This window comes from Salmo trutta, chromosome 40 (assembly GCF_901001165.1).
Source record: "Salmo trutta chromosome 40, fSalTru1.1, whole genome shotgun sequence".
Lineage (NCBI taxonomy): Eukaryota > Metazoa > Chordata > Actinopteri > Salmoniformes > Salmonidae > Salmo > Salmo trutta.
The window spans coordinates 5643615-5669519 of NC_042996.1; the positions used below are offsets into that span (position 1 = coordinate 5643615).

The window sequence follows — 25905 nt, forward strand, 5'->3', positions numbered from 1 at the left end:
AGCTGAACATCCCCACTCAGCCCCTCTCCATTCCTGTGGATGTTAGAGCGTTGGATGGGCGCTCATAGGTCGAGTCACCCATAACAGAACACCCATCAACCTACGGGTGTCAGGGAATCACAGCAAGACCATTCAGTTCCTGCTCATCAAGTCCCCCCAATCCCTGTGGTTTTGAGATTCTCCTGGCTCCAGCGACACAACCCACTCAACAGCTGGTCTACGGGTGCCATCATGGGCTGGAGTCCATTCTGCCACACCCATTGTCTGAAGTCGGCGCAACCTGCCCGGGGACGTCTTCTAAGGGTCCTCGACGGTGGTTCCAGACCTCTCTGCCATTCCCGCGGAGTACCAGGACCTCCGGGAGGTGTTCTGCAAGTCCCGGGTCACTTCCCTTCCGCCGCACCGCCCATATGACTGCGGGATTGACCTTTTCCCTAGCACCACGCCGCTCCGGGGGTGTCTGTTCTCGCTGTCGGAACCTGAAACCAAGGCTATGGAGGACTACATTGGGGACTCCCTAGCTACTGGATTTATCCATCCCTCTTCCTCTCCCGCTGGTGCAGGATTCTCCTTCGTGGAGAAGAAGGACAAGACCCTGCGCCCGTGCATTGACTACCGGGGACTCAATGACACCACTGTTAAGAACCGTTATCCACTACCACTCATTTCCTAGGCCTTCGAGCCGCTCCAGGGGGCCACTGTGTTCTCCAAGCTGGATCTACGTAACGCCTACCACCTGATGCGGATATGAGAGGGGGACTAGTGGAAAACCGCCTTCAACACGGTCAGCGGCCACTATGGATATCTGGTCATGCCCTTTGGTCTCACCAACGCCCCTGCCGTGTTCCAGACTCTGGTGACTGATGTTCTCCGCAACATGCTGAACCAGTTCGTCTTCATCTACATTGATGACATCCTTGCCTTCTCCCGCTCCCCCCCAAGAACACGTGCTCCATGTCCGGCAAGTTCACCAGTGCCTTCTGGAGAACCAGTTGTTTGTTAAGGCGGAAAAATGCGAGTTCCATCACTCCGCCATTCCCTTTCTGGGCTACGTCATTTCTGCTGGGAGTGTCAAGATGGATCCCGAGAAGGTGAAAGTGGTGGTGGATTGGCCTCAGCCTACGTCCAGGGTGCAGCTGCAATGCTTCCTGGGGTTAATCAACATTTATTGCTGCTTTATCCGGTTTACAGCACCCTGGTCTTCCCCCTGTCTGGCCTCACCATTACCAAGGTTCTGTTCCCGTGGTCCACGGCCGCGGACCGGTCGTTCCGGGACCTTAAACATTGCTTCACCTTGGCTCCGATCCAGGTTCATTCGGACCCTTCCCGTCAGTTTGTGGTGGAGGCCGAAGCTTCGGATTTTGGAGTGGGGGCTGTTCTGTCCCAACGTTCTGTCCGGGACCTTAAGCTTCATCCCTGCGCCACGTTCTCCCACCGCCTCACCGCCACGGAGAGGAATAACAATGTGGGGAATCGGGAGCTTCTCGCAGTGAAGATGGCATTGGAGGAATGGAGGCACTGGCTCGACGGTGCGGAACATCTGTTCATTGTGTGGACCAACCACAAAAACCTGGAGTATCTCCGCACCACCAAGCGCCTCAACTCCAGGCAGGCGAGATGGGCCCTGCTGTTTACCCGGTTCAACTTTTCCCTCTCCTACCGGCCGGGGTCCAAGTACGTCAAGTCGGATGCCCTGTCTCGCCGCTATAACCCCACTGCTACCACCCCAAAGCCCGAGACCATCCTTCCCACCTCGTGCCTGGCGACGGGAAACAGGTCAGGAAGGCGCAGCGGTCCCAGCCCGACCCTGGTGGGGGGGGCCCAGATAACCGAATGTTCATGCCTGATGCTGTCCGCTCCGCAGTCCTGGAGTGGGCCCATCTCCCCCTCCTCAAGACCACCTCCAGGTATTGTCGACAAGCAGATCGCCATCGGACCCCGGCTCCCTGGTATCTTCTCGGGCAGAAGGTATGGCTATCCACCCGGGATCTACCCCTCCGGGTGGAATCCCGCAAACTCTCCCCCCGGTTTATCGGCCTGTTCCCCATCTCCAAGATAATTAGCCCCTCTGCTGTTCATCTTCTGTTGCCCGGTACCCTTCGTATGCATCCCACCTTTCATGTGTCCAAAGTCAAATCCATGTCTCACAGCCTTTTGTCTCCCGTTTCCAGGCCCATCCCTCTTCCCCCTGTGTATTTATACCTGTGTTCTCTGTTTGTCTGTTGCCAGTTCATCTTGTTTCTTCAAGTCAACCAGTGTTTGTCTCAGCTCCTGCTTTTTCCAGTTTCTCTTTTCTCGCCCTACAGGTTTTGACCCTTGCCTGTCCTCCGAGCCCGCCTGCCTGACCCTGCCTGCCGACTTGTACCTTTGCCCCCCTCTGGATTACAGACATCTGCCTTACCCTGACCCTTCCTGCCACACGGTATCGTTTCCCCACCTCTGGTTTACTGACCCTTACCTGCCTTGACCTGTCTTGCCTGCCCCTGTTGGAATATTAAACGATTGTTTATTCGACGTGGTCTGCATCTGGGTCGTACCTCCATACCTGATAGATTTCGCAATTTTGATCTTGCTTCTCCTTCATTTTGGAAGAAATGAATTTGTTCAAAACTGTTCAACTATTGTCTGTCTCTCTCTTTGAGTCAACTGCTCACCACATGTTATGCACTGCAGTGCTAGCTAGCTGTAGCTTATGCTTTCAGTATTAAATTCATTATCTGATCCTTTGATTGGGTGGTCAAAATGTTAGTTCATGTTGCAGAAGCTCTAATAGGTTGGAGGACGACCTCTGGAAGTTGTCATAATTACCGTGTAAGTCTATGGAAGGGGAGAACCATGAGCCTCCTAGGTTTTGTATTGAATTAAATGTACCCAGAGGAGGAAGGAAGCTAGCTGTCCTCTGGCTACACCATGGTGCTACCCTACAGAGTGCAGTTGAGGCTACTCTAGACCTTCATTGTAAAACAGTGTGTTTTAATCAATGATTTGGTGACGTGAATATATTTATTATAGTTTTATCTAAAAAGCACAACATTTTAAATGTTTTTTTATGAAATTCACTGAGGAGGATGGTCCTCCCCTTCCTCCTCTGAGCCTTCACTGATGGAAACCTAGCTATAGATATCAAATAATTTCATGGTTTGTATAAACATTATTTTAAAGGGTCAAACGTGTTTTTTTTCTGACCTGATTTCTTTCCACACATCACACAACTTATTATTTAAACATAATAAATCCCCAATCCCTGCTTCCCCCAAAACACATGTGAATATTGGACTATATATTGTACATTATACTGCTAACATGTCTATTCTATTCTACTGAGTTTATTATATTATTGTTGCATTGTCCAGAAGGAACCTGCAAGTAAGCATTTAGTTGGACATACACATTACCAGTCAAAAGTTTTAGAACACCTTGTCACGTCCTGACCAGTAAGGGGGCTGTTTGTTATTGTAGTTTGGTCAGGGCGTGGCAGGGGGTGTTTGTTTAGTGTGGTTCGGGGTTGTTTGGGTTATGTTCTATGTTAGTGTATTTCTATGTTATTTCTAGTTGGTCTATTTCTATTTGGTGTTTATTGGGTTGACCTTCAATTGGAGGCAGCTGCTTCTCGTTGCCTCTGATTGAAGGTCCTATTTATAGGGGTGTTTGTTCTATGGGGGTTGGTGGGTAGTTATTTCCTGGTTTAGTGTTTGTTGCACCTGACGGGACTGTTTGGAGTCGTTTGTTTTGTATACATGTTTATTTTGTTTTTCCTTCTTCAAATAAAAAAGAAGATAAGTATACATTTTCCCGCTGCGTTTCCTTACGACAATCGTGACACACCTACTCATTCAAGAGTTTTTCTTTATTATTTTTTTTATTATTTTCTACATTGTAGAATAATAGTGAAGACATCAAAACTATGAAATAGATCATATGGAATCATGTAGTAACCAAAAAAGTTTTAAACAAATCAAAATATATTTGAGATTCTTCAAATAGCCACCCTTTGCCTTGATGACAGCTTTGCACACTCTTGGCATTCTCTCAACCAGCGTCACCTGGAATGCTTTTCCAACAGTCTTGAAGGAGTTCCCACATATGCTGAGCACTTGTTGGCTGCTTTTCCTTCACTCTGCGGTCCGACTCATCCCAAACCATCTCAATTTGGTCGAGGTCGGGGGATTGTGGAGGCCAGGTCATCTGATGCAGCACTCCATCACTTTCCTTCTTGGTAAAATAGCCCCTACACAGCCTGGAGGTGTGTTGGGTTAGACTGGTCTCATAGACATAACATAGTAAACATAAATCCAGGACCCTCAAATTAGTATGATATGTCATGTATGGTTACATACATACTTAAGCCAAGAACAAAAGGAGGGTGGTTCGTTGGGTGTATAATGTGAACATCTAGCAACCCAAAGGCTGTGTGTTTATCTCATCACAGACAACTTTAGCACTTTAGTTATTTAGCAACTTCGCAACTACTTACTATTATTTTTAGCTACTTTGTAACTCCTTAGTTTAACTAACCCTTCTCCTAATACTTTTAGCTAACCCTTCCCCTTTAACCTAACTCCTAACCTTAACCCTAACCCCTAGTGTTAGCGTTAGCCACCTAGCTAACATCAGCCACAACAAATTGGATTCATAACATAAGTTTTAAGAGATCCACAAATTAATACATACCATACGAAACATAACATATCATACTAAATGGAGTGTCTTGGATTTATGTACAGAAAAATATGAAATTCTCCGAGACCAGTAATACAACTTTAAACTTGTTAATTGATTGATTAGCCAGAGATTCCGTTCACCTGGTGTCCCCAGTATACGACAGGGGTGTCAAACTCCTGTTGCCCCGGGGCCACATTCATTCTTCCACGAGGTCCGGAGGGCCGCACTGAACATTTGCTATATTTCCTTGTGTCAAAATGTGCAAAAAATAGTCCTCTATCCATTGTTTTGGGAATTTTCGATGCGCCCTGACTGTTTAAAGATTATTAGTGAGCTGGACAGTCAAGAAACTGTATGAATGTAGATCCATTGACTGTGCACAGTGATTATTAGTGAGCTGGACAGTCAAGAAACTGTATGAATGTAGATCCATTGACTGTGCACAGTGATTATTAGTGAGCTGGACATATAGCCGAAGGAAAGTAGGGGTCTGAGGGGGCTGCAGCTTCCTCTGAAAAATGTGATAAAAAAAATATATGACAAAAAAAAAACTAGTGCACTGGGCCTTTACTAGTCCTGTATTAGGTGACCGATATAGCCAGCTGGAGTGCAGCCCCCCCCCCCAAAAAAAATGTCAGCAGCTATGGCTGGACATTCAAGAAATGGGGTGAATATAGGTCCATCATAATTTTTACAGTTTCAATTTGGTTTTAGTCATTTTAAAGTATATTCAGTTCGCCCAAAAAAACACGTGAAAATATACATGATTTAAAAAAAGAAAATTGCTTTGCGGGCAAATATGTTGTATGTTTGACACTCCTGGTCTACGATTACATGGGATGGGAAGTATGACCAGACAGATTTAGGTACAGGTATTTTTGCCTTACAGTAAATAATTCCCCCATTGAAATAGCCTACAATGGAACAAAGATGCATAGCCTCTCTCTGTAGATAAACAAATTCAGATTTGTTGAGCAGCTTTGGTTTATACAAGGTCACATTTGATTTGCATTGGGTGAATAGACCACATAACGTTGTACTGTTTTTGCATGTCAAGAGCTCGGGGCATCCACGATAACGTTATCAGGGTAATACTATGCTGACGTGTTTAACCTCCACATGCACCGGAAGATCTTATTTCACTCTGATTACGCGTCCAAGGAATAGCCCCATCTGCCCCATTCATTTCTAATCCTGTACCCGGAAAAGTAACTCTTTGACGTGTATGCATGGTACCGTGTGTTTCCGGTATAGCGTGTGTTCACAGTTATCCAGCCTTTTCCTCTTGGGTTTCAATAGAACAGTCACTTTGGACTCCCGGCTCCTTACCTGTTTCCCCCTAAACGGCGTATCTAACTTTGTGGACATGGCATCATCAGTTTCGGCACAGGCAAATCCTGCTCCGGTTGCGGCGCTCCAGAGAGGAATAGTCAAGATGGTAGGAACATATGGATGAAGAGTGTGTGACAAGGGATGATGCTAACAGATTGTTAGCTTTCGATTAACGAGCTAGCTACGATAGCCAACTTGTGGGGGATTCAACTTCTCATTGTCGTGGGATTTTTCTTGTTAGAAAAGTACAATTCAATGTCGTGTTCAATGACAATGTTGGCTAGCTAACACCGTTAGCTAACTAGTACCACAAATGGACTCAATTCCGCAGCAGTTTATGATTAGCAACGTACATTGAGGAGCTGACAGGGTTTGTGTAAAAGGTGCTAACTAACGTTACTGTAGTAAACATTGCGCAATGAAACTATTTTTGAAACAAACAAACAAGAGAGAGTTGGTTGTCCTACAGAAGTGCTTGAATGAGGTGTTTAGGAAAATACCCTGACGTTAGTTCAAACACTCGCAAAATAGGTTTCTATCTGGAGCCAGGTGAAGTTGCAACAAGACAACATTTTTTGCACATTAATTGTTGGCAGGTGTGGCAGCATGACCCCTGTCCTAGCAAAATTGCTTGGTTGACCTCGGCTTTGGGGTTCATGTAGCTAGGTACTGTAGTCAGAGAAACCAGCACTAACATAGCTAACTAGCTAGGAGTGTTCAAAGTTCGTGTCCTGATGAGCGCGTGCAGCTGTGTCGTGGCTAAACAACTCTGATTTATGGTTCTGGATTGGAAGCTAAGTTAGCTAGCAAGCAGTATTTTGATTCCAATCTCCAGACGCAATATCCAAATGGTTAGCTAGCTAACTAGTGTACTATCATAGCTAGCTAGCTTTCACGTTCGACTATGTCCATCAACTCGAACAATTGACACTATCAAAATAATATATTTTAGTTTGAGACGAATTAGATAAGTTACTTATTTCCAAAAAGTGTGGCAAAAATATCAAACGAACGGGTGAACCATTTTGCCTTCAGTGTAGTTTGGTCAGCAAGTCCTGCTGCTCAGAAGCGACCACGAGAAACTGACACGTATTCCTCGCCCCCCTTAAACTCCCTCGGTAGTGGAAGCAAGCAGCAGTTGTAGTAGTATCTATAGCTACAGTGGCCCAAAGTAACCCCAAATGATTTAGCATGCACAGTCTCATTCTACATCTAAGCGATTTCTAGAGGCTAGTACTAGGCTTGCTAAATCGTTTGGGGTTACTTTGTGCCTTGCATTTAATCACGTTCCCGATTTTTGGCAATTATTAATTTTACTTCCTCTCACGGTGGGCCAGTCTATACCGTTTCCAGCTTGTATTCGAGGTGATACATGTTCTGTGTGTCTGTCATGTCCTGAAAAGCATTTTCAGTGATCAGATTCAGACCACAGTTTATCTAATTTAGTTTGATGTGTAAAGGCTAGTTACAGCAGATATGGCTACATGCTATCATACAACACTCAGACAATTCAGAGCTGTAGGATTCTTCTCCCACCGACTGTGGTTACTGACTGAAAGGCCTGCTTTTTTGAGTATACAGTAATTATAGACTGCCTGCCACTGCCTACATGTCCCCCTTAGACGTATGTTTCCTCTGGAGAGGGTAAACAAGCGAGTGGTCACCTTGGGAATAAGGGAAGTGTGTGGTATGAGACAGTAGTTACAGTAAGGGATAGATTGACATTTACAGAATGGTTGGTTACCTGGAGGAAAATGGGGGAGGGTCATGCTTTTTCAATTTCAGTCAAGTGGAGGGTTTAGTAATAAATAAATATACACAAATCTAGTCCAGGGGTGGGTCATGTAATTGATGAAATATCAATAGTTCTCGGTGTTGTAGTATTAGTTGCTTATTAGGCTATATATTGATATGTCTCCCCTCATCTCTGATTTTCAGCAAAATGCACCATCTTGTGTGCAGACTAGCCTATAGATTATTTTCTGCTCAGTTTGTGTGAAGATGAGGACCGGAAGTCAACTTTGATAGCTTGCTACTATTATAATTGATTTTGTTAAAAACAATGTTTCTTGCCCATTATGTATTTGTCAGTTATTGACTTCACAATAAGACAGATTAAACAAACTTTTGTTGTGGTGCTAAAACTTGAAGTTGCAGCCATGGAAATGGACAGCTCATGGTGCTGAAAGTGGGCAAATTCGAGTAATCATTTATCGTTTCAATCGTCTTCATTTTAATTAGACTTTACTAACAACGAGGGCTTTGTATTGTAGCCTATTTCTTCCTATTTAAGAAATAAGAGGTAGTCGTACCTGTTTGACAGATGAAATTAGGCAATTGCTCCACCCACCATGCACTCTTTAAATAACCTACCTCTGTGTCAGTGAAGGGCTGTTAAGTTAAAATCTAGAATTGAGGAGGTATGTGAGGGTATGCCATAGGCCTAACTTTTATTAAAGACAATGGGGAAAAAGTACAGGCCTACCCCTTGTTAGCTTAATTTTGAAGAAAATACAACTAATCTCATGATATAAAGTGATGTATAACAACGCTTTGATCCGCAATGCTTTATGCTCGAAATGAGCTGTAAAACACCTGGGAAAGATGTGATGGCGATGCATATGGGGATATAATTGTTTTGTTGCTTTGACATTTCGAGACTGAGCTACACCCAATAGACGAGAAGAAGGAAAAAATGGACTTTGTTTGGGAAGTAATCAAATTCTGTCACTATCAACTGATTTAAAATATTCACTTTCTGTACAATAGAAGATGTTTCAACCCAGACAGCTTTCAGGGAAACACTTGTGACCTTCTCTCACTGGGTTAAGCCATGGAAGAAAAGTAGCCAGCAGTTAAAGCTGACATTTTTTGCGTTGGTAGGCCTACTCTGTCTGGAGTGGAAAGGTAGGTCTAACTTTTGAAAGTACCATGCTCAGATTCCTAATGACGTCTCAGATTTCATTATTTGCCAACAGGGACAGTTTAGTTGCAAGCAAGACGGATGAATTTAGCGTTGGAGAAATATGATAGAATAGAATTATAGAATTGATCAAATTAACACATCGGCCTATCGCTCTGTCTGTCATTTTGGTAATTTGTGTCGTATTCAAAAAATATTCAGCAAATATGTAGAATTCCATGAAAGGTTTATAAGGCTTTTTTTCCCCTCTGACCTGCAAATATGATGATAGTCATGCAATGCTTTTACTATTAAGGAGATCTTTCTACCTTCACTCTGCGAACCCACAACCTTCTGGCCTGAGCTATCAAAATTCCTGCATTGCCATGTAATGCTTACAGGACAAAGAACAGTTTATAAAACTGCATATCTAAGGCTCTGTTCTGTCCAAGAAATGAGGGTAAATGATAGACACATTCTTTGCTTTCTACTTTGTTTTAATTATTATTTTGGGTATAAGGGAGGGTCACTTGTTTTTTTCCCCAAGCGTTCTAGGAGGGTTTAGGTCAAATATGGGTCTCCCGAGTGTCACAGCGGTCTAAGGCACTGCATCTTATTAGAAGAGGTGTCACAACACTCCCAGGTTCAAATCCAGGCTGCATCACACCTGGCCGTGATTATCAATCCCATAGGGCGGCGCACAATTGGCCCAGCGTCATCCGGGGTAGGCCGTCATTGTAAATAAGAATTTATTCTTAACTGACTTGCCTAGTTAAATAAAGGTTTAAATTCAAATAAATCCTAAAGAGTTATTTTTAGAGGAGATGATTTGTTGTGCAGCATCTGGCTGGGTCAGATGGAAGAGCACAGAGAATAGTAGTCTGGGTGTTGAGGGATCTTCCCTGAAGACTTGGCTCTTTGTCACATATGGCTACAAACCTGAGCAGAACAGCGATATTAGCCTATTTCCACTTATCCAACCCTTTCAAATGTATGTCTGGGAGGAAAGGAGACGGAGGCAAGCCAAAGCCACTGTGTAGATTGGAACACAGCCCTTGAGCAAACAGTAGGGGTGTATTCATTCAGAGGAGGCTGGTAGGACGAGCTCATTGTAATGGCTGGAATGGAATCAATGGCACATTGTTTCCATGTGTTTGGTACCATTCCATTGAATCCATTCCAGCCATTGCAATGAACCTGTTCTCCTGTAGTTCCTCCCACCAGCCTCCTCTGCATTCATTATTTGGATTCTGTTGCAAAACGTTTATCTTCCGCTGGTGATGAATCACAACTGGAGCTTAGGCCCCTTTCCGTTCCTTCTTTTCTGTCTAGTGGTGTTCTGAGGAATGAGTCGCACTTTAGTGGGGAAAATCTTTCTAGATCCCAATACTTCATCTGGGGTGTATTAATTCCGACGATTTTGTGTTTCTTAAACAGAAGCAAGCGAAACTGGAGTGACCTACCCGAATTGGGCTGATATAAACTCTTGTTTTGCTCTGTTTGCATCCGTTTGGTTCTAAAACGGTTTCTGTAATGAATACACCTCTGAAGCTGGTCTGACAGTACTTCTCACTACAGGAATAGGCACTTTGTTTTTGATTGGGTCAAACCCTGTCTGAACTGAACACTCAACACCAACCTACCACTAGACCTATTCACTGTCACGGCTGTTAGGCCTATCCTAAGCCTGGCTCTACTACAACTATTACTACTATTACCACTCACTGCCATTATTACCACTCACTGCCATTATTACCACTCACTGCCATTATTACCACTCACTGCCATTATTACCACTCACTGCCATTATTACCACTCACTGCCATTATTACCACTCACTGCCATTATTACCACTCACTGCCATTATTACCACTCACTGCCATTGCTACTGCTATTGCTACCGCTACTGCTACTGCTACTATTACCGCAATTACTACTGCTACTATTACCGCAATTACTACTATTACCGCTATTACTACTATTACTGCTATTACTATTACCGCTACTACACCTGCTATTACCACTACTACTATTTCTATTACCACTACTGCTATTTCTATTACCATTACTATTATCACTACTGCTACTGCTATTACTGTTACTGCTATATTACTGTTACCACTATTGCTATTGCTACTATTACCGCTATTACTACTATTACCGCTACTACACCTGCTATTACTACTATTTCTGTTATCACTACTGCTATTACTACTACTATTATCACTACTGCTATTATTACTATTACCACTATCACTACTGCTATTACTATCACTAGTGCTACTATCACTACTGCTATTATTACTATTACCACTATCACTACTGCTATTACTATCACTACTGCTATTACCGCTATTACTATTACCGCTATTACGATTATCACTACTACTACTACTACTACTACTACTACTACTACTACTACTACTACTACTACTGCTACAACTAGACTATATACAGTCATTCTTTCACCACAACTGTTTTTCCTCCACCTCCATGGAACAGGGTTGAGTTCTGAGAGAATTTGTGAAAATAATAAGCACTACCAAAACCTCTACTTCCATATCAGCCCATTAACAGTCTCCGATTAGCTTATAGACATTCTAATAATTGTTGTGCCTGGTCTTACCTACCACTGCTACAATGCAAATAACCCTGGTCTTTCCCCTAATAGCCTAATGCTAATATTTACTGTGACGTTCCTCTCTTCCAGGTCTTGTCAGGATGTGCAATAATCGTGCGGGGCCAGCCACGGGGAGGCCCGCCCCCGGAGCGTCAGATCAACCTGAGCAACATCCGTACCGGAGCGCTAGCTCGCCGCGCCCCCCAGAGCCAGCCCGACCAAAAGGACACCCCTGACGAGGTGAGTTGAAGCACTTCAACCAATCACTGACAGTGGGCTGGTCCATTCATGAAGAAGAGTGAGGGGGGGGGTAGACGTTGTATTGAGATGCATAAGGGAAAAAATGAATTTCAGGTGGCTACATGGAGACGATGCTTTCACTTTCGGGAGCAGCATAATTAGGGTGGAGTGTTATCTCGGGGTTGTCTAAGAAAAAGCGTTGGGTGTTCTTCGATCAGGTTCCACCTGCAGTGACAGTTATGTAATCGCTGATATATGATACTTGTTGTCTAGTAAAGCATATATAGTGCATTCAGAAAGTATAGACCCCTTCACTTTTTCCACATTTTGTTACGTTATGTTCTAAAATGGATTAAATAAAAATAAATCCTCATCAATCTACACACAATACCCCATAATAACAAATTAAACGGTTTTTAGAAATGTTTGCAAATGTATCAAAATCAAATTCCTTATTTACGTAAGTGTTCAGATCCTCTGCTCTGAAACTCGAAATTGAGCTTCGGTGCATCCTATTTCCATTGATCATCCTTGTTTCTACAACTCCGTCTGTGGTAAATTCAATTGATTGGACATGATTTGGAAAGGCGCGCACACACACCTGTCTATATAAGGTCCCACAGTTGACAGTGCATGTAAGAGCAAAAAACAATCAATGAGGTTGAAGGAATTGTCCGTAGAGCTCCGAGACTGGATTATGTTGAGGCACAGATCTGGGGAAGGGTTCCAAAAAATATCTGCAACATTGAAGGGGACCAAGAACACAGTGGACTCCATTATTCTTAAATGGAAGAAGTTTGTAATCATCAAGATTCTTACTAGAGCTGTCTGCCCGGCCAAATGAGCAATCGGGGGAGAAGGATCTTGGTCAGAGTTGACCAAGATTGTAATGGTCACTCTGACAGAGCTCCAGAGTTCCTCTGTGGAGATGAGAGAACCTTCCAGAAGGACAACCATCTCTGCCGCACTCCACCAATCAGACATTTTATGTTAAGAGTGGCCAGATGGAAGCCACTCCTCAGTAAAAGTCACATGACATCCCACTTGGAGTTTGCCAAAAAGCACCTAAAGGGTCTTTCAGACCATGAGAAACAAGATTCTCTGGTTTGATGAAACCACGATTGAACTCTTTGGCCTGAATGCCAAGCGTCACATCTGGTGGAAACCTGGCACCATCCCTACGGTGAAGCGTGGTGGTGGTGGCAGCATCATGCTGTGGGGATGTTTTTCAGCAGCAGGGACTGGGAGACTAGTAAGGATCAAGGGAAAGATGAACGGAGGAAAGTACAGAGATATCCTTGATGAAAACATGCTCCAGAGCGCTCAGGACCTCAGACTGGGGCAATGGTTCACCTTCCAACAAGACAACGACCCTAAGCACACAGCCAAGATGATGCAGCAGTCTGAATGTCCTTGATTGGCCCAGCCAGAGCCCGAACTTGAACCAGATCGAACATCTCTGGAGAGACCTGAAAAAAGCCGTGCAGCGACCCTCCCCATCCAACCTGACAGAGCTTGAAAGGATCTGCAGAAAAGAATGGGAGAAACTCCCCAAATACAGGTGTGCCAAGCTTGTAGCGTCATACCCAAGTAGACTCAAGGCTGTAATCGCTGCCAAAGGTGCTTCAACAAAGTATCGAGTAAAGGGTCTGAGTACTTATGTAAATGTCATAATTCAGTTTATTTTTAATATCGTTTTTGCTTTGTCATTATGGGGTATTGTGTGTAGATTGAGGGGGAAAAAACTATTTAATATATTTTAGAATAAGGCTGTAACATAACAATGTGGAAAAGTCAAGGGGTCTGAATACTTTCCAAATGCACTCTGTGTCCCATCTGCCTTCCTTTTTATAAGGGAAAATAAGAAATGGTCGTTTTTGGTCAGTGTCATAGAGGATGATAGAGGCTGCTGGTGGCCAAAATGCCGTATTAGCATGGGCGGCGACATTTGAGGCCTTCCACCATTTTTAATGTAGTTAACTGGGTGGTACATCCAACTTCATTGGCTGATCCCTCCTGGTGACTCTGTTGGAGTCATGTCCAACTGGGTCATCAGGAGGGATCAGCCAATTGTGAAATAGTGAAATTAACTACTTCAAAATGGAGATTGCGCTGCCCTTGCGGTCACAGACGCAATAATGGCAAAGATGATTCCTATCTCTATGGTCAGGGTCTGTAGATGAATTGTGGGTGATTGATTATTTAGTGCCCCTAGTGGTATAACATTGCCATAATCAACGGGTCAATCTGTCTTCTTTCCCTTGCAGCCCTATGCCTTCCAGGCCAGAGAGTTCCTGCGCAAGATGCTGATTGGGAAGGAGGTATGCTTCACAGTGGAGGTGAAGACTGCTCTGGGCAGAGAATACGGCATGGTGTACCTGGGCAGAGGTGAGAAGACCACCAGACACTTTCACAGGCCTAGCCACAAATAAAGACCAGAGTTACTACTAGTCGGGGAAAAACATCACTACATCACTGGTGCACTATTTGTCTATATCCCACAGGGATAGGATTTCAATTCCCTCCTTGAATTGACTGCGTTTGCGTTGATTGAGTGAAATGACTTTTTCATGCATGAACCCTCCACTGTGCTTTATACATCATACAACCCACTTTGTCCTTTACTAAAACTCTGTCTCTATTTCTTTTGAGTGTTAAATCCTTTGTCTGTCTCTCTTTCTCTAGACACCACTGGCGAGAACATTGCTGAATCTCTGGTGAACGAGGGCCTCGCCACCGTCCGCAGGGAAGGAATCCGGGGCAACAAGTAAGACTCAGCAGTGCTGTGATATCACAAGCAACAGGGTGCATCAGTCTTTTAACAGGGTGTTGATTGATTTACCAAGGCTTTAATCAGCCCCATGGAGATTTGAAGTGGTGGTAACCAGGGAACACAATGCAGTCAATTTGTCACAGTAGAATTTGCCGTTGTTACATTTGTAAGATGATGGACTTAACATCAGTCATCTGTCTGTGACATCTTTGATTCTTTCCCTATTGTGACATCAGCACACTGTCCACTTGCTGTGATGCCACTGAAGTGTGATGTCACAATACAACACTTGCACAATGATATAGATTAGAAAATAGTGTGACTATCACTACGCTAGCTTGATGTCACAGTGGGCTGCATGTATTATTGATGACACAATGCCACTGCACATAGAACCCCCCCCCCCCTTCTCCCCCCACTTGAGGGTTTCAGTTAAGGTGTGAGTCCAGGTGGTGGCAGTGTTGCCCTGCAGTAACATTGATGCTTTCCCACTGATCGGCAGTCTCAAAAGCCTCTGTCATACATAACATAAAGCTTTCCGCTCTAATAACTGTCCCAAAACACCCTTTTACCTCTGTGATTGATCGCCCCCTAGTGGGCTTGACTGGGCACTACAGGAGTTCAGTGCTGTAAACCCTGTTTTCACTGTGGGTACCAGATGAATAAATAAATGGCCTGCCTGCATATTTTGGACCTAATGACTCGTTTCAAGTATTCCACGCAATGGCTTGGAACAGGCTTTAATGTAAACGCCTCTACGCAGGCTGTCGTTTGGCCCAAATAGGGTGGCTATTATGGTGGGAGGGCTGGGAGACGAGCAGACCCTTATTCATTAGCCTGGCGATTGCTCTTGACGATCATCCCGATCGGAGGGCGATGATGATTTTAAAAGGAGCGGGCGAGCACATGTTCCGAACCTGGCTGTCCGTGGCGCCCAAACTATGCCAGGAGCTAATTAACAGAAGGCCCGGGCCGCGTGCCAACCATCCTCTCCTCACTGCTACGGCAAGCTGCTGGGGCACACTCACACACAATTACACTACACAGATCTCCTCTTCAAACACTTTCTGTTTCTTCCAAGGGAACCCAGCCATGGGGCCACCACCACTGACTGAGGATTTTGGCAGGCTCCTCCTGGCCAATGAGAAAGTAGGTTGTCTCTCAGACTGTGGCTGTTTTGTTAGATTACTGAAAGAGGGAAGGGGGGCGTTGTGGTTTCTGTAACCACACCGACCGCGGTAAGGGAATCCAAATTCGCATTGGTACCACTGCTCCACAACTATTGATCCTTTAAACTGTGATCCTCAGTGGAGTGGCTGAACTGTTGAGGGACACCTCTTCTGAATCACGGTCTTCAATGTCCAGTGGTTCTGTTTCTGTCTGCTGTGTTTTGCAGATTTTCGGTGCTAGATACACTTGTAGAAATGTCATAGGTACCAAGCCTAGGCCTACAAATCGACAACTAGGCTATAGCCTAAAAGTAAAAAAAGAAAAAAAAAGTGCTGCCTGTCTGTGGGTTGATGTTACAAAAATGGTTGAAAAAAAGACGTCTCTCTGTTTTTGAGTTTTAGAAATAAGTTTCAGCCCCATCTTTCCAGCTACAGTGCTGTGACCTAAATATAAATATATTTAGTGAAGGAATGATTTTACATTATCTCCTCACACAGTACCAGGTAGGCTACCTCCTGTGTCTTCATTGATCTCTGATCGTCAGCCTAGTTGCATTCTCGCAGTATCTCGCTGTGTCCGTTCAGTATCTGGGCTTGCCCCAAACTGCATCCCAAATGGTACCCTATTCCCTACATAGTGCACTACCTTTATCCAGAGCCCTATGGGCCCTGGTCAAAATAAGTGCACTACACTATAGGGAATTGGCACAGCCTCAATCTGTGGTTTGTGCTGTTAGTCCTAAGTAGCTTAAGTGCAATTGACTTTCTGTAGGCTTTTTAGTCTGGCCCAGAAAGTTAATGTTCTCTATTCTTGCTTCGGTAAGCAAGAAACAGTTTTATTTCAGTTGGGATTTGTGTCTAGAACAGTTGAGGAAGGAATGGGGGGAAGATGTACTGGTGTTGTTGGGCGCCAGTCCAATGCTCCAATTAGGAGCTGTTTCAGAACACTCAGACTCTCTCTTCTTTGTGCGTGTGACGTGTTTTAATTGAGTACCACTTTGTGCCGCTTTCTTTCTAAACCTAGCACCCACTCTCCCTTTCAGACAGCATCAATGTAAAAAGGCTCAATTTACACAGTGCACATTTCAACAAAGAACCCAGTCCCACTATCTCACTCTCCATTTCTCATATCAGTCATGGGCAAGCCTCCCTTCTCCAGTCCACAAAAAACTTGTTTAAAGTCTTCACACGACGACGGAAAACAATTAAGAAAAGGGGGAAAAAAGGCGGAAAACGCTGATGGTCTTTCAAGATAAGTCGCCATTTTTGTTTTGAACTAGCGTGGAATTAATTGAGACATATCACCCGCCTTGCCTGCTTGAGGGAGTTGAGTGCCATGTTGTCTTCAAAGAGCCTTCTGATCTTTGTTAGAGGCCCAAACTGACAATCTGGTTGTCAACAGGCTGAACCTCCATGCAGATGGAAGTGAAACTGGGGAGTTGTGTACTTGGCCATCTACCAGGTGTCTGAAACTCATGTTGGTGTTTAGGCAAATGGGGGAAGTTGTGGTGCCTAAAAAGTTTTACCCTGAATCTCCCTTATGTTTTTGGTTGATCAACCATTGCGTATCCTCCAAGTATTAGGTGGCCACTGGCCCTCGTGTCACAGCTAAATGCTAATTTTGTGGCTCTAGAAAAACTGCTTTATTGAATTGGTGTGGCTCATGAAAGCATAACCATACATCTGGGAACCATTGCTCTTTTTGACCCTAATTTATCTGAAAGGATTTAAAAAGCACAACACAGCAGAACTGCGTTGTAGGTCCACCTAGCCAGTCTCATCAGTTTAGCCTGAGGGGCGGTGGTAGAACTCAGTGCCGCTAGAACTACTAACTAGTGGCCATGCAGTTCCAGGACTAGCACACCCTGAGAGGCTGGCACTTACCCCCTAAGGCCCAGTTGATAATATAGAGAAGTGGACCAGTAACAGGAGGTTAGCTAGCATCAGTAGATGCTAGCCCTAACAAGGCACTGTGCTGGGAGTGGGCGCTGTATCAGCAAAAATAATCATTTCCATTGTCTCTAAGATCTGTTCCAGCTACTTTACTATAGTTTGAAACCTCGGCCTGTGCGTTATATACTAACCACTTCTTCTCTTGTCCTGGTGTGTGTAGTCCAGATCAGGCTAGACTGTGTGACCTGGAGGACCAGGCCAAGGCCTCCAAGAAGGGCATGTGGACGGAGGGCGGAGGCACCAACACCATACGCGACCTCAAGTACATAATCGAGAACCCCCGCAACTTTGTTGACTCCATGCACCAGAAACCTGTCAATGGTAGGGCTAACACACACACACACACCTCATCATTCCTTATTAGAAGACCCTGTGTGCACACCACACACAGCTGCATAATCCACAATTTTTGCTGGAGTTTACCCCCTCCGATGCCTCCATATCTATATCTGGCATGTAATGGCTCCCTAGACGGCACCTCATGGGCTCATTATGTGACTTTCACCCCCTCTAATGTGTTTTTCTCCATTCTGTCCGCGCCACCGCAGCTAACGGCCACTCCCTTTAATTGAATGGAGAAATGGTGTGGAAGGTTTTTTACCATTCAGCGAGACCGTCCCTGCAGTTTTTAAATGGGCACTAGCAATCCAGCCAAATCGCTTTAAATGTTCCCTCCATTGAGTTCCGGTGGCCCGGAATCGGAATACTTATTTCCCCGGTCTGGATTATGGCGGATCACCTCATCAGACTGCGTTCATTCAGCCCCCAAACACACAAAACACGATTTACAGCTCAAATGTATCTGGCTTTCACACCAAAAGAGTCATTTTTGGTGGTCAGGGTGACAACAGAAGAAGAGTGACAGAAGACATCATTCTGTAACCCACCAGAGCAGTATGTAATCAACAACATGTACTGTAAACACCCTCCATAGAGTAGAGGAATGGGGTGAAGGTCATCCTGTAGATGGATACATTTGACCACTGACTTTTAAGGCATAACACAGTACAGAACTGAATCCACAGAGATCCTATTTAAATGAGTATTCTTGTTCCTAATTCTATGAATCTACTGTAGCGCTGGCTCTGTGTAGGACTGAGTCTGCTTTACTCTAAAGCTGGTAGAACCTATAAAACTGAATGATGAGGTCATAGTAGAATGTTTACCCTTGTGGAAACAGATGGTTTCATCGTATTAAAAGCTTCAATTGAATGTATGAATACTTTATTTCTGACCCTCGTCTCTCCTCCTCAGCCGTCATTGAGCACGTGCGCGACGGTAGCGTGGTCCGTGCCCTGCTCCTGCCCGACTACTACCTGGTCACGGTCATGCTCTCTGGGGTCAAGGTCAGTCTCTTTGACCGTACTATGACCATAGGATATGTGGTTGTGTGTATGGTCAACTTTTATATCCTTTTATAGACCATAGCATATATTCCTTCTGATTTGATTAGCGAATATCCAGTAGTGTAAAATACTTTAAAGTACAGATACCCCAAAAAACTACTTAAGAAGTATCTGTACTTTACTATTTATATTTTTGACAACTTTTACTTCACTACATTCCTAAAGAAAATGATGTACTTTTTACTCCATACATTTTCCCTGACACCCAAAAGTACTCATTGCATTTTGAATACTTAGCAGGACAGGAAAATGGTCTAATTCACACATTTACCAAGGGAACATCCCTGGTCATCCCTACAGCGTCTGATCTGGGGGGACTCACTTAACACTTGCTTTGTTTTGTAAAGTATGTCTGAGTGTTGGAGTGTGCCCCTCGCTATCTGTAAATAAAAAGAGAATGGTGCTGAGTGGTTTGCTTTATATAAGCAATTTTGAAATGATTTATAATTTTACTTTTGATACTTAAGTATATTTTACAAATGACATTTTACTTTTGATCGTTAAGTGTATTTGAAACCAAATACTTTTACTCAAGTATTTTACTAGGTGACTTTTACTTGAGTCATTTTCTATTAAGGCATCTTTACTTTTACTCAAGTATGACAATTGGGTACTTTTTCCACCACTGGGAATATCCCTATATGTTTCTGCAGGGGTTAACTAATCGTACTACGTCTATCACTTCCTGACTCATAAGGTATGTGAGATGGAAATGATGTTGGGATTTTCCTTTGTTACTTCCCTATTTGTCCATCCATCTTTTTCTATGACTCAGAGTTTTTACCAACGGCCCACTGCAGATAACCAGTCTTTCCCATCTCACACTTAAGATGTTACAGCTGTTTGAAGCTGTTCTTCTCTGTCTGCTTGGTGTTTTAGTACCCAATCTCCCAGCTCTGCTCTGCTCTCCCATATCTAGTTTTGTATGTCATGAATGTGTCTCTAGTTTCCCAGATATTTCCTCTATTTTGTGTATTCTCCGTCTTGGTCCTGTGTAGCTCAGCTGGTCAGAGTAATGCCAGGGTCGTGGGTTCCACTTCTGCTGTGATCACATACGCAAATAAATGCACTCCCTGTACTAGAAGTTGCTTTGGGTAAGGGTCTCCTAAATGGCATATTACATTCTATATATCCTCTCTCCAGTGTCCGACGTTCAAGCGCGAGGCGGACGGCACGGAGTCGCCAGAGCCCTTCGCTGCCGAGGCCAAGTTCTTCACGGAGTCGCGTCTGCTCCAGAGGGACGTGCAGATCATCCTGGAGAGCTGCCCCAACCAGGTCATCCTGGGTACCGTCCTCCACCCGGTGAGACTGACTGACCCCTCACCTATAACCCCTGGGCATTGTACTATATGCCAAGGCTGGTAGCTCAGACTGTCGCTGTATGCCAGAGGGCAAGGAAGGATAATTTTGAACGTTGCGGAAGTCTGAGGTTGTTGCTCTAAACTGTACTCAACACCTCACATTGTATGAGGTTCTCTGAATGTGTGTGAGGGCAGGCAATGTATACCTTTCTGTCGAACTTACTCTTATCTTTGTTTCCTCAATAGTAGTCAACTCTATAAATAGTGTATCATATAAAGTATTGTACTCTATTCTATGTTCTGTCCTTGTTTCATCTCCAGAACGGGAACATCACAGAGCTGCTGCTGAAGGAAGGGTTCGCCCGCTGTGTGGACTGGTCCATGGCCGTCTACACCCAGGGGGCAGAGAAACTCCGGGCCGGAGAAAAGTCAGTCCCTTCCCCAACCAAAACCACTACCGCAACATACGTCGCAACACGGTCAATCTGTGAATGTGACCACAACCATCATTATCCTCAACCGTTTTATTAACCAACCAATTAGGGCATGTGGCTAAGTGTGAATACTTTAGAAATGAGTCATTTCTTTCTAACTCGAAGTGAGACTGACAGAACTTTGTCAGTGATCTGACAAAGGTTGGATTGGAGGACAAAATGGCATGCTTACCGGAAAAAGGCTTGCAGTGTAAAATATATGTACACACACACACACACACACACACACACACACACACACACACACACACACAACTGTTTGGGGTCACTTAGAAATGTTTTTGTCCATTAAAATGACATCAAATTGATCAGAAATACAGTGTAGACATTGTTAATGTTGTAAATGACTTTTGTAGCTTGAAACGGCAGATTTTTTATGGAATATCTACATAGGCATACAGAGGTCCATTATCAGCAACCATCACTCCTGTGTTCCAGTGGCACGTTGTTAGCTAATCCAAGTTCATCATTTTAAAAGGCTAATTGATCCTTAGAAAACCCTTTTGCAATTATGTTAACACAGCTGAAAACTGTTCTGATTTTAAGGAAGCAATAAAACTGTCCTTTAGACTAGTTGAGTATCTGGAGCATCAGCATTTGTTGGTTCGATTACAGGCTCAAAATGGCCAGAAACAAAGAACATTCCTCTGAAACTCGTCAGTCTATTCCATGCGACAAATTGCCAAGAAACTGAAGATCTCGTACAACGCTGTGTACTACTCCCTTCACAGAACAGCGCAAACTGGCTCTAACCAGAATAGAAAGAGGAGTGGGAGGCCCCGGTGCACAACTGAGCATGAGGACAAGTACATTAGTGTCTAGTTTGAGAAACAGACGCCTCACAAGTGGTCAACTGGCAGCTTCATTAAATAGTACCCGCAAAACACCAGTTACAAAGTCAACAGTGAAGAGGCTACTCCGGGATGCTGGCCTTCTTGGCAGAGTTCCTTTGTCCAGTGTCTGTGTTCTTTTTCCCATCTTAATCTTTTATTTTTATTGGCCAGTCTGAGATGTGGCTTTTTCTTTGCAACTCTGCCCAGAAGGCCAGTGTCCCGGAGTCGCCTCTTCACTGTTGACTTTGAGACTGGTGTTTAGTCATTTACAACATTACAATGTATTTCTGATCAATTTGATGTTATTTTAATGGACAAAATTAGCTTTTCTTGCAAAGACAAGTAGATTTCTAAGTGATGCCAAACTTTTGTGTGTGTATATTCTTATTTGAGAACTAACAATCACCAAAATAAAGGATAGACAGTCAGGGAAAATTGCAAAAACAATGAATTTAGCATTGTTGATTTTATGTTTGAGCAAAAGAACACAGCATTAGCCATGGCAAAGTGCAGAGAATTGCAGGAATTTAGCTTTAAAACTGGCCATTTTTCTCTCAGCTGCCATGCCCCCTTTTTGATCCAGAAAAAAACTCTGAAATCTCACGTAAGTTATGTACGTACAGATCAGTGAGTACCCCGAGGGAGGCAGGAAATTGAAGTAATTGACCAGGCATAAATCAGTATTGTAGTTGGTCTGAATCCAGCACAGCTGGAGATGTGGAACTTTCACCCTCAATATCAATTGAGCCGTCTTTGCATGTCATTATCGTTCGTCTTTGAGTCGTTTTAGCATGGATTTGATGGATTTGATTTCATATTCTGGATTGAAACGCATCATGAAAATATTTAATATCAGATGATGGGAAGTGCTTATTTTTATGTTGGCCTATTCAAATCAACTTTATTTATATAGCCCTTCTTACATCAGCTGATATCTCAAAGTGCTGTACAGAAACCCAGCCTAAAACCCCAAACAGCAAGCAATGCAGGTGTAGAAGCATGGTGGCTAGGAAAAACTCCCTAGAAAGGCCAAAACCTAGAGGAACCAGGCTATGAGGGGTGGCCAGTCCGGTTATGGCTGTGCCGGGTGGAGATTATAACAGAACATGGCCAAGATGTTCAAACGTTCATAGATGACCAGCAGGGTCAAATAATAATAATCACAGTAGTTGTCGAGGGTGCAACAAGTCAGCACCTCAAGAGTAAATGTCAGTTGGCTTTTCATAGCCGATCATGGAGAGTATCTCTACCTCTCCTGCTGTCTCTAGAGAGTTGAAAACAGCAGGTCTGGGACAGGTAGCACGTCCGGTGAACAGGTCAGGGTATCATAGCCGCAGGCAGAACCGTTGAAACTGGAGCAGCAGTACGGCCAGGTGGACTGGGGACAGCAAGGAGTCATCATGCCAGGTAGACCTGAGGCATGGTCCTAGGGCTCAGGTCCTCCTCTGAGAAAGAGAGAATTAGAGAGAGCATACTTAAATTCACACAGGACACCGGATAAGACAGGAGAAATACTCCAGATATAACAGACTGACCCTAGCCCCCCGACAAATAAACTACTGCAGCATAAATACTGGAGGCTGAGACAAGAGGGGTCAGGAGACACTGTGGCCCCATCTGATGATACCCCCGGACAGGGCCAAACAGGAAGGATATTGCCTTTATATTTTGCCTTTATAATTTTTACTAAGAATCATATAATCAACATGTGTATTTGTATTAATTATCAGGAAGTGTATATATACTGAACAAAAATATAAACGCAACATGTAAAGTGTTGGTCCCATGTTTCATGAGCTGAAATAAAAGATCCCAGAAATGTTCCATATGCACAAAGATTTTCTCTAAAATGTTATCCACGAATGTATTTACATCCCTGTTAGTGAGCCTTTCTCCTTTGCCAAGATAATCCATCCACCTGACAGGTGTGGCATATCAAGAAGCTGATTATACAGCATGATCATTACACAGGTGCACCTTGTGCTGGCGACAAAAGGCCACTCTAAAATGTCCTGTTTTGTCACACAACACAATGCCACAGATGTCTCAAGTTTTGAGGGAGAGTTCAATTGCCATGGTGACTGCAGGAATGTCCACCAGAGCTGTTGCCAGAGAATTTAATGTTAATTTGTCTACCATAAGCCACCTACAATGTCTCTTTGAGAATTTGGCGGTACGTCCAACCGGCCTCACAACCGCAGACCACGTGGAGATCCTGGGCTGGCGTGTTTACACATCTGGCTTCTTCACCTGCGGGATCGTCTGAAACAGCAACCTGGACAGCTGATGAAACAGGAGTTTTTCTGTCTGTAATAAAGCCCTTTAGTGAGGTTCTCCAGTGGGTGGGCCTATGCCCTCCCAGGCCCGCCCATGCCCAGTCGTGAAATCCATAGATTAAGGCCTAATGAATTTATTTCAATTGACTGATTTCCTTCATATGAACTACAACTCAGTAAAATCATTGAAATTGTTGCATTTATACATTGTTCAGTATATGAAAGGATGTTTTGATATTTACTGAGAATTGTATGAAAGGATGTTTTTTCCACCTTCATTTTTCTTTTGAACAGATCTCCTGCTTTTCACATCACCATTCACCCAAGGTCGTCACATCTTCATTGATGATTGCTCTTCTGTTTGTTTCCTCTCCTCTTTTTGTTGACATATCCCCCTTCTAACTGAGTCATCCTTTTGTTTATTAGATCTGCTAAAGAACGTAAAGTGCGTATCTGGAAGGACTACGTAGCCCCCACAGCCAACATGGACCAGAAGGACAGGCAGTTTGTGGCCAAGGTAAGAAGACCCTGCAGGCCTGCATACTTCACGGCTTCAGGAGGGTTAGGACTGGGGTTGCATTCCAATCCAAAAGGTCGTCCCCTTCCCCTCTGCCCTTGTTCACTCCCTTTCATGAATTTGGAAGCGAGTGACGGTAGAGGGGAAAAGGAGATGCTTTCTTAATGGTACACAGTCTGTGTTCAATCCATGAGACTAACTTTGCTTTGGTTGTTAGGGGATGTTTCCCTGGCTACCTCCATGGCTGTGCTTACTGCAGTATTTCCACAACTGTTTATTTCATATTTTTGTCATAGCACTGCACCAAAAGCAGGACCAGTGCTTGAGAGCTCTGACAAACTATGTGCCCCCCCCCCCCCCAACAAAAACCTCCCAGCACAGAGGTACAAAGAGGAAGCGCTTTAGCAGTAACCTTGAACACTCCCTCCCTGGCCAAATGACTGCAGAATCGCCTGTCGTCTCTCCTAAGTTCCCAGAACGTTCCAGCTCCACTCGGAGACACGGGACGGGATATTAGTTCTGGATGTTATTGGTATACGGCAGGAGAAATGATTATTGTCTTAATATCACAGAGGAAACTGCCTTTGAATGAATCCCAGACCTGGCCTTGTCAGAGTCCATTACTTCCTACTAAGTAAGACGGAGCCAGTAATGTGGCTTGGCCTTATTGCTGTTATAAGAGGACACATTATAGCCTCTATCATTGTTTTAGTGTTACCCTTAAAGCTGCAGTCTGGGATTCCAAAAACAGCAAAATCCTTTAAGAATAAAGGAATTTAAATTACCTGTTGAACAGCTTCCAAAATCCCAGACTGTAGCTTTAAGTACTCCCAGTATTCAGAAGTTGGGTCTCTTACCTAGTTTGTCTGTTTATATTCCCAATTGAGCCCGCGGTATGGTCTTCCTTTGGACAATCTATTTTCTTTAGGTGACACACAAAGCAAGTTGATTTAATTCCCTAAAGTAGTAGCTTTTATGATCTGCTTATTTTTTTTTCAGATCCGGTGGCTGGACTTTTAAGTCCTTGAAATATTCATGGCTAGCCTTTGGTTACATAAAAGGTGTTGCCGTCGCAGCGATCTACTTACAGAATGAGTTTGCGAAAGAAATCTACACACGCACACAAAAACTAGCTAAGTTAGTGCGTTTTTCCCCTGAGTCAGAAGACTCTTGTGCTGAAAAAAGGATCAAACATTTATGCATTGGCTTCGGCTGCCCTCAGATCTCCCCGAGTCCAGGGGGTGGAAGCTGGGGAGGGGTGAAGGGTGTAGAGGGAGAGAAATGGGAGAGAGATATGGGGGGGATAGAGGGGAGTGACTGATAGCGGGCTAGACACACAAAGTGATAAAGAAAAGGAGGGAGGGGAAGGGGGTGGAATTGAGTATTTCCTTCCCTGTGTGTTGTTTTTGCAGACAGGCAGGTTCAGT

At 44.1% G+C, this 25905-nt stretch overlaps 1 protein-coding gene across 1 annotated transcript in view; it reads left to right on the top strand.

Moving 5' to 3' along the window:
• The first annotated feature begins 5863 nt into the window (after positions 1-5863).
• LOC115180120 (staphylococcal nuclease domain-containing protein 1) overlaps positions 5864-25905 on the top strand; it is a 317205-nt gene continuing 297163 nt past the window's right edge. The window contains exons 1-9 of the mRNA XM_029742020.1: positions 5864-6100; positions 11607-11756; positions 14024-14144; positions 14442-14523; positions 17812-17972; positions 18906-18997; positions 20201-20359; positions 20680-20786; positions 24388-24478. Coding sequence (XP_029597880.1) covers positions 5888-6100; positions 11607-11756; positions 14024-14144; positions 14442-14523; positions 17812-17972; positions 18906-18997; positions 20201-20359; positions 20680-20786; positions 24388-24478 — 1176 coding nt within the window. The 5' untranslated portion in view covers positions 5864-5887. The remainder of the gene's footprint in view (positions 6101-11606; positions 11757-14023; positions 14145-14441; positions 14524-17811; positions 17973-18905; positions 18998-20200; positions 20360-20679; positions 20787-24387; positions 24479-25905) is intronic.